The sequence below is a fragment of the Orycteropus afer genome, unplaced genomic scaffold (genome assembly GCF_000298275.1).
Source record: "Orycteropus afer afer isolate SDZICR_OR568_19922 unplaced genomic scaffold, OryAfe1.0 scaffold00689, whole genome shotgun sequence".
NCBI classification, from domain to species: Eukaryota; Metazoa; Chordata; class Mammalia; order Tubulidentata; family Orycteropodidae; genus Orycteropus; species Orycteropus afer.
Window position 1 is genome coordinate 166,570 of NW_006922276.1, and position 10,750 is coordinate 177,319.

At 67.7% G+C, this 10,750-nt stretch overlaps 2 protein-coding genes across 2 annotated transcripts; one reads left to right on the forward strand and one right to left on the reverse strand.

Annotated features, from left to right (window-relative positions):
• Positions 1–754: 754 nt before the first annotated feature.
• On the forward strand, positions 755–2,296 carry LENG9 (leukocyte receptor cluster member 9). Its single transcript, XM_007956940.1, has one exon. The coding sequence runs from the start codon at positions 755–757 to the stop codon at positions 2,294–2,296; it is 1,542 nt and encodes a 513-aa protein (XP_007955131.1).
• Positions 2,297–3,433: 1,137 nt separating this feature from the next.
• LENG8 (leukocyte receptor cluster member 8) lies at positions 3,434–10,182 on the reverse strand. Its single transcript, XM_007956941.1, has 14 exons — positions 10,030–10,182; positions 9,743–9,919; positions 9,585–9,692; positions 8,502–8,751; positions 8,176–8,317; positions 7,853–8,056; positions 7,370–7,648; positions 7,155–7,295; positions 6,594–6,879; positions 6,105–6,206; positions 5,913–5,981; positions 5,702–5,831; positions 5,411–5,618; positions 3,434–3,596 (listed from the first exon to the last, which is right to left on the reverse strand). Exons 1-14 carry the CDS (start codon positions 10,180–10,182, stop codon positions 3,434–3,436), a joined length of 2,412 nt encoding a protein of 803 aa, XP_007955132.1.
• Between the last annotated feature and the right edge of the window lie 568 nt (positions 10,183–10,750).

Consider the following 10,750-nt stretch of genomic DNA (forward strand, 5'->3'; position numbering starts at 1 on the left):
CGGACCCAGACCTGCGGGGTGCGGCTGGCCCTGGCGCTGCGCGCGTCTCAGGTGGACTGTGGCCGGGTGGAGCCGCCCTTTACTCCCGGAGCGGCTGCAGGAAAAGGCGGGAGCCCTTTCCTCAAAGGGCGAGGATAGGGCGCCTGGCCCGGAAGGTGTGTCGCGGAACACTGCGGCCGTGTCCCAAGTCTGAGGATCACCCGGAGCCCACAGGGTCGGATTCGCCCTGGCGCCAGCAGAGGGCGCTGTCAGGTTCTAATCACACAACCTGGGGGCGGGGCTACACACGTAAATGGCGCGGCTGGGGGCGGGGCCAGGCTCCTAGAGCTCGCGGAACCAAGCTCTCACTGGGCGGAGCTTGGCTTTTCAGGGAGGCGGGGCCACACGTAACTATTTTGGCTAGAGGGCGCGGCCAGGTTTCCAGGAGCTGGCGAGGACAGGAATTGTCCCCCCAGAGGGTGGAACTTGGTTTCCAGGCAACGGCTAAGGGCGCAGCAGGAGCAGCCCCGGAGGGACGGGACCACACATGTAAACTCCTTGGAGCCTGATGGGGGGGGGGAATCAACGTTCCCAGAAGGCGTCTATGGTCCCACGAAGGGCGGGACAAAATCCTTGACGTCTCCGGAGCCGATTCCCAGGGGCGTGGTCTTCCCGGGGACGTGGCGTCCAGGGGCGGGACCGTGAGCACCACCTTTGACGCCTTAGGAGGCCCCCGGGCGGTGACCGGGCCGGCTTCCCCACAGGTCGGGACACGATGGCGGCGACCGGGGAGCCGGAGCGGTCCCCGGAGGACCCCGCGGCCACGTCGGCCTGCCGTTTCTTCCTGGAGGGCCGCTGCCGCTTCGGCGCACGCTGCCGCCAGCCGCACCCGGGAGCGCCGGCGCCCGCGCGGCCCAGCGGCGCCGTCGCCGCCGAGGCCGAGGCCAAGAAACCGCCGCTGCGTACTGCCGCCGCCGTCATCCAGCGCATCCGCTGGGACCCGCGCCTCGACCCGGCCGACTTCTCGGTGGGCTACGCCGACCGCTTCCTGGGCGTGCGCGAGGAGCCCTTCTCGGCCTTCTGCTGGGACGCGCCGCTGGCGGCGCTCGGGCCCGGAGTCCTGGCCATCCCGCAGCACCGCGTGCGCTACTTCCGCTTCCGCGGCCGCCTGGTCTGGGACCGCGCCTCGCGCACCGACCGCGTCTTCGGCTCGGGCCAGGCCGCAGGCCGCGGGCCCACCATCCTGGAGGCGCTGGGCGGGGCCGAGGTTGATGGCGACGCGCTGGGCGGGGAGGAGCCGGAGTCCCTGGATGCAGAGAGGCCACAGGCGGGCTTGGCAGAGCCCGGGGCCCGGGGCGTCAGAGGCCCCGCGGACAGCAGCTTGGCGCTGGCAGAGTTAAGCCTGGAGGAGGCACCTGCCAGGACCCCAGCGCGAGGGGAAGCCGAGAAGACGGAGCCGGGCGGAGGCGGCCACCAGGACTCCCAGTGCAGAGCGGCCGAGGCCCCGGCGCCAACCGCCGCGGAGCCGGAGTCGGGGAGAAACACGCCGGCCGCGGCATGGCCGCCGACGGCAGCAGGCGGGACCGGGGCGCTGAAGGACGGCGAGGCGCGGGCCCTGGCAGCCCCAGAGCCGTCTCAGGGAGCAAACCGCCTCCCAGGGAAGCAGGCGAGACCCGTCAGGGAAACGGAGGCAGAGTGGGGGCCGGGCGCATGGTGCACAGACGAGTCGGGCGTCCCGGCCCGGACCAAGGGCCCTCGCCAGCCCCGCCCCACGCATTTCGTGGCCCTCAGGGCGACAGAACCCGGGCTGCTGGCAGCGGTCGCACAGGCCCAGGCACACCTGGTGGAAGCTGCCCCGTCCTGGGCGGCGTTCGCGGTGCCTCGGCCGGCCCTGCACCTGACGCTGGCCTTGCTGCGCCTGGCAGGCCCCGGGGAGGAGGCGGCAGCCGGCCGGGCTCTGAGCCAGGCCCTCTCCCAGCCAGGACTGGGAGCACCAGCGGAGCTCAAGTTCAAGGGCCTTGTGCTGCTCGGCCGCCACGTGCTCTGCGCCCTCCCCTCCCCAACGCTGGAGAGGACGGCCCGGAGGCTGAGCCGGAGGCTGGAGGCCGCGGGGCTGCGAGTGCTCCAGCCCCCCGAGGGGCTGCGCCCCCACCTCACGCTGGCCAAGGTGCCCCACGGCTGCCCAGTCCAACTGCCCGAGTCAGGGTTCAGCCTGAGGCGAGAGCTGGGGAGCCAGCCAGTGGGGGCACTCTGGCTGTGCCGTGTGGGGAGGGCCGGAGATAGCTATCAGGCCCTGGCAGAGGTCCCCCTGAGGTGACAGTCCCAGACCCACTGCGAGGGTGAGACAAACTGGACCTCAACTCCGTGAGCAACCAGGGCCCGGATGCAGAGGCCGAGCAGGAAGACGGGGTCCGCGCACTCTCTCTCCTTTTTAATTTTGGTTTCTCTCAAGCTTCCAAAAGGTGCTCAGCGCTCCGAGGAAAGATGCAGGAAGGAAGGGGGAGAGGGGAAGGGGAGGCAAAGAGGAAGACCATCTGGAAAGGAAGCAGCCCGACAGTCCAGCTGTTTGTAAACTCCGAGCGTCATCCGTTACATGGTGGGAGGGGAGGGGTGAAAGAAAAGGGGAAGGAGGAGGAAAATAACTGAAATAAAACAGACACGAAAAGAAGAGAAGGAAGATGGCGGAGCTGGTGATCCACGGGGGGCGGCTTTACCTGTGCTGAGCCCGGGGGAGGACAGGGAGGAGGGCAGGAAAAGGGGGAAAAAAAACCAGAAGAAACATTGGGGGCAGAGGGAGGAGGGAACACGAAGACAACTTAATACAACTTGAGACGAGGCAGGCCCGGCCGGCGACGTCCCGCGGTGGCCTCCAGGGTCCTCAGTGCAGTGTGGCGGCGGTGGTGCTGCTGGTGGCAGTGGCGGCGGCGTTTCTGGGGAGGGGGCCAAGGGCACAGTCTACACGGCTCCCCTCACCTCTCAACACTGAGGCCCCGAAGGGCTGGACAACAAGAGTCTGTGAGGAGGTGGACGAGGCGGCCGGCGGCGGGCAGGTTGGCGGGTGGCCCGCCGCCAGCAGGCGGGCACGGCTGGACGGCCTGTCTTCCTTCGGCCGGCCCCGCTGGCGTGGGACGCGCCAGGCCGGGTACCGGAGTGCGAGCTCGAGAAAGAGAGAGAGAGAACACTGAGACAGCATTAGTGGAGGGCAAGGCAGACACGGCTGAGCCCAGCCCGCCCCCCAGCCCAGCCCGCCGCCTCCCCTCTCCACCCCCCAGCCCCGAGGCAAAAATAAAAACGTAGAAAAATCTCTGTACAGACGGTCCGTGGGACCAGTGCGGGGACCCGGTGCTGCCTGGAGCACGCGCCCCGCCAGTTAGTAAAGAACCGAGTCCGTGGTCAAGAGCACACCGCGAGCGCCAGGCCCGCCCGCCCGCCCGCCCGCCCGTCCTCCGCGTGCTCAGAAGGCTGACAGCTGCGCCGCGCTCAGGCGGCAGTCGATGCTGGCGTTGTCCGGGCCCGAGTAGGCCAGGCCCAGGGCCTCTAGGAAGGCCCGGCAGGCGGCCTCGCCCTCGAAGGCCAGCTCGGCCTGCAGGTAGGAGACGGGCAGCACAGGGCGGAAGCTACGGAGACAAGAGGAGAGCGCGATGAGGGGGGCAGCGGGCAGGGGAGGGCCACGGCAGGGCGGGACGCCTCCTGTCTGGGCCCCCCGGGAGCCTCCTCGCACAATCCTTGCCAATTCCCCCACCCCTGCCAGCCTCCCACCTCAGGGGCTTGGGGGGGCCCGGGGCGGGGCTGGGAGCCCCAATCCCCAGGTGTGCCCCCCCTCGCCCCCACTTACCTGTGCAAGGGGACCAGGAGGGGACAGGAAGAGGGGCACAGCTGGCTCTCCGATGGCCTGAGCAGCCACTGAGGAGAGGGCCGCAGGGGCGCAGGGGCAGGGGCGGACGAGGCAGCGTCGGGCGGCTCAGGGCGGCACAGCTAGGCGCCACCCCAGGGCCCGGCCTGCGCAGCGAGGGCCTCCTACTGCTCCCCAGTGTTTCAGGGGTACGAGCCCATTCAGAGCTCCTACTCGTGGAGCGCGTGCCAGCGAGGAGCCACTCAAGTGCCTCATGGCAAGTCCCTGGGGCCTCCCCTAGGGTGTCACCCTGCCTGTCTCCAAGGCACAGTCACTCAGCTAGGGGCCCTCAGGGAGGCAGGGCGGCCCCCATCCCAGCCCTTCTCCCGCTCGCTGCAGGACAGGAGGCAGCCTGGCTGTACCTCCAAGCCCGTCTGCCCAGAGGCCCATCACATACGGTGACAGGACACACCCAGTAACCCAGCCACATGCCCTGAACTGGGGCAGCTGCTGGTGCCGGGCTGACCAGGCCTCGGAGGGCAGACTGCAGGAAGGCCAAGGGACACTGGGACAGCCCTTAAAGGCCCACGTCTCCAGGCTGCATGGTGGCTGTCTCCCTCCTCACTCCCCACGTCCACTGTGACCATGTCCGCTCTCTCACCTGGCACAGCCTGTCCCCAGAGCCCAGACTAGACCCTCGGGCGAGCTGCCCGGCCTCTGCAAGCTGACCACCATCCTACAGCTCCCTGCACCTTTCCAGGAAGGGCCAATCAGACCGGCCGCCTCAGGCCTACCAGACGCAAGGTCTCTGGGCCTCTACATGACTGACGGGAAGCCAGGCACTTCGGGGAGCGGGCCTGTCCTGTGCGTTGCAGGGGGCTTAGCAGCACCCCTGGCCTCTGCCCACTGGATGCCAGTAACACCCTCCCAGTTGTAACCACCCAAACCGTCCAAGACACCACCTCACATTCCTGGGCACAGGTCAATCCTGGTGAGGATGCTGGTCTACCAGAGCCTGGCACCTCTGCCCTGACACTAGTGACGTGCTCAGCGTGAGGGTGGCGGGCCCAGCCTCGCAGACGGCCTCCCAGCCCTCTCCCACCCCGTCTGGCCTGCCCCACCATGACCGGTTCTCTCTACCCACACGTGCCAAGCCAGAGGAACAGATGTAGGGAGTGGGGCCCTGTCCCACTAGACCGGAGTAGCCAAGAACAGGGACCCCCTTTCCAGTGTCTCTATGGCATGGGGGACAGTGACAGAGATAGCAACAACTGGATGGTAGTCAGAGAGCACTAAGGGCCCTAAGGAGAGAAAGAACCAGTGCCCAGCCTAACGTGAGCAGAAGGACAGACTGGAGAGGAGGGGAGAGAGGCTGGGAGGGCGAGGAGAGACTGCAGGGGAGGGTGGCTGCGCAGACGCTGAAGACAGTCAGACGCAGAGCGGACTGGGCAGAGCGCGCAGAGAACAGGGCCGAGTGGTGGGGGCAGGAATGAGGGTGAGGAGAGGCGGGGGGCGGAAGAGAAGCCCGGAGGCTGGGGGCAGAGCGCAGGGGAGAGGAGGGAGGGCAGCAGGGCCAGCAGCGCGCCCGGCGTCACATACGTTTTGATCATTGCCTTGAGGGCGGCCTTGCGCTCCCGATCCGCGAACTTGTCCACGAGGTAGCCGGACATGCAGGGCGCGCGGCAGTAGAGCCGGAAGAACCGGTGGTAGTTGCCCAGAGCCCAGGCCGCCCTCAGCGCCAGGGCATGTGCCACGCAAGGGTCTGCCTTCAGCTCCCGTGTCAGGTACGCCAGCTCTGTGGTGATGTCTGGGGGCCCAGGCAGGAGGATGGTGAGGAGGGCTGCAGCCTGGAGCGAGGCGCGCCCACCAGCCCAGCGCCCGGCCTCTCACCTCCCGAGTTCTTGGTGAAGATGTAGTAGAGGATGCGGTAGGCAGTGAACTCGCCCACGTTGCCCGGCAGATTCTCTGCATAGAGCGACTTGAGCTGCGTCTGGCACTGGTTGAACTCTTCGTGGTCCCCCTGGAGGACGGGGCCAAGGACAGAGTGAGGCCTCAGAAGTCGGAGAGTGGGGGTCGCACGGGTCAGGAGCAGCTGCCTCACCTTCTCCAGGGCGATTCGGGCGTGCGTCTCATACACCTCCACCGTGAACTCAGTGCGGATGCCCTGGACCTGGGCGGGGAGACAGGAGTTGGGCCGGGGCCAGGGCCGCGGCCAGGACGGGCGGCAGGGCCGGGAGGGGTGGGCCGAGGCAAGGGTAGAGGAGCCGAGCAGAGTGCCCCCACAGCGCCTCACCGTCAGATCCTGCCGGATGGACTTCAGCTGCTCACAGGCGAAGGCGTAATCTTGCTTCTCCCTCCAGTGGGACTTGACCATGGCCAGCGACTTCTGTAACACCTGCCCAGAGTCGGAGCATGGCTCAGCATGTGGCTTAGGCCCCGTCACATTCTCACCAAGCCAGGGCGGTTGACCCGAGAACAGCAACACCAGACCTGCGTCTGTGACCCTCTACTGACGTTAAGAAGAGACCGGCCGCCGGGGAAAATAAACCTACGTGGTTGTGTGCGCTCAGGCATGGAGCGTCAACTACATGCGATGTGGGCGGGTACAGGCCTGCCCTCACGAGCAAAGAGACAACAAGGCTGAGGCCACATGACTTCAAACAAGCCTGCAGTTCCTGCTCTGGAAGCCAGGCCCTCCCACCTCACCCCTCCTGTGCGGCTCTGCATTCGCCTGCCCCCTCCCAACAGGTGTCCGGCACGCACCTCCCCTGGGGGCACTTACAGCCACGGGGCGCACGGTGGAGGGGTCGGGGGCGCAGGTGAGCCGCAGGTAGTGCTTGGTGATGTCAGGGCAGGTGCCCACGATCTGCAGCTCCTGCCAGTCGGGGTCGGCCCCACCGGCCTCCAGGCTGCCCATGTGCAGCACCAGGGGCTCCAGGCGCAGGCGGCGGGCGTGGCCGTGCTGGAAACGCGCCGCCCGCTTCTGCTTCTTCAACTCACGCTCGGGGTCCTCACACTCCAGGGCCGCCAGCTTCTTGCGGCTGCGCTTGGTGGTGGCCAGGTCGTGCCTGGGGGGGAGCGAGGGGAGTGTTTACCGGCCTCGGCTTCCTTCTGCCCCCAGCCTCGGCCACTGGGGAATGGTCGCCCCTCCCTGTCGCTCCAGTCCCCACGAGGACGAAGCCCCTCCTCCTGCAGGACTCGCCTGCCACCTTCCCTCTGGACCCTGGCCCTGGGCCCTAGGCCTCCTTCCTTCCTCAGTCCCGGGCCCCCAACCCTTTCCCCTCCTCTCCCGGCCGTCACACCCTCAGGCCCTCGTCCCCAAGAGTCCCCACGCCAACCTCACCTCTTTCCCCGCTGCGCCCTGCCTCGGCCCCGATCCATGTGGGCCCCCCGGCCCCCCCGGCCCTTGGGAGGCGGGTGCCTGCGACCCACAGGGTGACCTTCGTTCCCAGAGCAGGAGCTGTCGGAATCTGAGTGAGAGTCGCTGTGCGGAGACAGGAGGACGGTCAGGCCTGGCCTGGGCACCCAGCCACCCGGCCCTGCCCTGCGAGCGCGTACCTGCGGCGGAAGTGGCGGGTAGGCGAGCGGGAGGAGGAGCGGGAGCGCGAGTCCGTGCTGGAGGAGGAGCTGTGGTCCTTCATGAACACGTTGCGGTTGCCGAACTTGGCGAAGCTGCCGCCCCGGGCTCGGCCGGCGCCCCCCGCCCCCGGTGTCCCGCGCTGTGACTGCGCGCCCCCACCCCTGGTAGCAGAGCCTGCCCCCCGGGGGGGATGAAGGCTGCCAGGGGCCTCCCACCGCTTCTTCTTGGGGCTTTCCGCCACTGGCTCCCGGGTCAGCCTGAGGAAACAGCAGGGTAGGGCGTCCCCAAGCTTGCTCCGGGCCCACAGGAGGAGGGCAGGCCCCGGCCGGGACAGGCTCACATACGAAAGCACCCGCCAGGTGGCCTGGCTTGTCCACTGCTGGAACCGTAGCTGTTCCCACAGGGTGTTCCCAGCCACCCGAGACCAGCAGCCCTGTCCCGCCCCCCGGCGCCCGCCGCACCCCGGCAGAGGCTCGCGGCTCCAGTCGATGGTGTAGGCCGAGCCGTCCTGCAGCCGCGCCTGCAGCAGCTCCTTGAGCAGCTTCTCCGTGCGGTCCTTGTCCTCCTCCGACTCGCAGGCCGTGAAGCAGCGCTCCACGTACTCCTTCATGTCCTGGGGCCAGTCGTCAGGCCTCCCGGACAGGCTTCCCCGAGACGAGGGCCCACTGTGGAGAGAGGCGCCCGCAGCCTGCCGTGACCCCAGGGGCCGGCTCTCTCCCGCTCCGTGCGCCCAGCAGCCCCCCGGGAGGGCACGCGGTCACCCAGCGCAGGGGCGCAGCGGCACCTGTGGTTTTGGGCCTTCTCCACGGCGGCCTGGGGACCGAAGCTGCCGTGCTGGCCCTCGGGGCTGGAGCTGAAGTTCTGGGTGGTGACAGCGAAGGGCCTTTTCTGGATGTTGAACTTGAGGCCCCCAGTGCCTGGGGCGGCTGTGGGGGTGGCACGCGCTGGCGTCAGGCCTTTCCCCAGCACCCGAGGTTCCCACCCCCAGAGGACGCCGGAAGGGAAGCCTCGGGGCGGGCGGGCGGGCAGGGTCCCGGGCAGCAGAGCGAGCGCCCGAGTTCCAGGGCGGCCTCCCACCACCGCGCCGAGCCCCAGGGCCAGCCCACTTACGCTTCATGCGGCTCCACAGCTGCGGGCCCTTCTTGGGCTTGGCCGGCTCCGAGTAGCCGTGCTGGGCGTAGGCCTGGCCCGCGGGCGCGCCCGCCTGGCCGTGCTGTGTGGCAGGCGCCGTCCCCGGCTGCGGACCGCTGTTCAGAGGACGAGCCCCGTGCTGGGGGTTGGAGGGCTGAGGGGGTGGGGCTGGCAGCTGCTGGGGGGGTGCCTGGTAGGCCATGCTCTCCTCCATGCCGGGGACCGGGGGCTGCAAGAGGAAGCCGGCACTGGGGGGGCGCCCGCGCGCTGTGTGCGGCCCTCGCGGCCCCGTGCCCACACCTGCACACCCTTCACTCCGCTCCCCGCACCCCACAGCCAGAGCCCGTCCGGCAACGTGCTCTCGGGCGGCACTGAGCATGGCCAGGACCCGGGTTCACAGAGTGCGCGACTTCTCACAGCCCCCGCCCCCGAGAGGCAGCTGCCAGCTCTGACTGGGACACTGGAGCCTGAGTGTGACCCACTCAGGAAGAGCTCAGCAGGCAGACAGTGCCGCCGTCCCCGGGCAGTGACCTGTGAGCTGGGAAGGGAACAACGCCAAGGCACTCGGGTCGGACACAGTGAGGAACGCCCTACAAGTGTTACCAGCGGCTCCGTCTTGAAGCTGAGAGGTCAGGTGACACGAAAGCCCAGGTCTACCCATAGGCTGCACTTGAAGCACAAGGCCAGGCTGTGTGTGCACACGTGTGTGCACATGTGGCACGCCTGAGTGTGTGTGCGTGTGCACCCACACACGTGGGAAAGTAGAGAAGCCGACAGACATCACTCCCAGGGTGTCCACCCCCGTCAGCTGTGTGCACGCGCGTGCGTGTGTGCATACCCCGCGTGCATGTGCATCCGGGGCAGAGCAGACACAGCAGCACACAGCCCTCCCAGAGTCTCCCTGCCACCTGCAGCCCGGCCTCATCCGAGCCCTAACCAAACTGCTATCAAACGTCATGGTTTCAAACTCTCGTCCTCGCTGTCACGGCGCGAGCAGAGAGTCTTTTGGGCGGCGCGGACAAGGCCCTGGGAGCGGGCGCGCTCGGCAGCAGAGCCCGTTACCTGGTTCAGCGGGCCCTGGTGCTGGGGCGCCGACGGCTGCTGCGGTGTGGCGGAGCCGTAGGAGGCCATGCCGTACTGGGAGGGCGAGCCGTAGCCCTGGTACACGCTCTGCCGGAGGGACGGGAGGGAGGTGTCAAAGGCCCGGCCCCCGCCCACACCCACAGCCCCTCGCTGCAGGAACAGCCCAGCGGCCCGGGCCCCGCGTAGGCCACTCCGGCCCCGAGTCCCTCGGCATCCGCGGGGAGAGCACCACCAGCAACCATCTCACTCCTGCTGGTCCGCAGAAAACTCTCCCCACTAAACAGATGTTTACTGAGGGCCAACTCTTCTAAACACTAAGACAGACCGAAAGTAAAGGCGAAAACCACGTGTCCTACAAAGTCCGCAGTGTTAAAAGCAGCACCCCCAGTAGGAACAGCCCCAGTAGGAACAGCCCCAGCTAAACACTCCGCAGACACAGCTCGGAGACGCCACAGGTCGGCTCCAGGCCGCGCACTGAGGCAAACACTGCCATCAAGCAAGTCGCACGGTTTCCGGCGCCCGGTGCGCGTAAGGGAAGCTGACTCTCTGCTACTGCCTGCTCAACGTACAAGGTCATGGTGAAAAAGTTCTAAATACTGTGACCAACCTAACGGGACACCGAGACAGGAAGCAAGCCTGGGCTGCTGGAAAAAGGGTGCTGATAGACTCGCTTGCCACAGGCCTTCAGTGTGTGGAAAATGCAGTATCCACACAGCGCAGTAAAAGGAAACACACAGTAAGATAACGGACTCCCGTGAAAGGAAACGAGGGGAGGGCGGGGGGGGACGGTGGGACCTGGTGGAGGGAGCTCCTGTAAGCCAGCACGTGGGCAGGCGCCCTGAGGGCACAGAGGTGAAGCGGGGCGGTGTCCACAAGCGCAGTGTGGACGGCTGAGCGCTGCTGCCATCAAGGGCTTGGTGGTGACGACAGAGGGAGCCCGGGGAGAGGGGGCAGCAGGGAGCCAGATCGTGGGGGACCCTGTGGGCCACGGGGGGGCCCCTGGGATTTATCATGAGGGCGGTGAGTTGGCAGAGGGTTCATGAAAGCGGAGTGACTGAAGAGATGGTGTAGGCACCTCCAATCCATCAACCACCTGATCCCTCAAGGCCAATCTGACCTCCACCCCCTAGCCTGGCACTCACCAT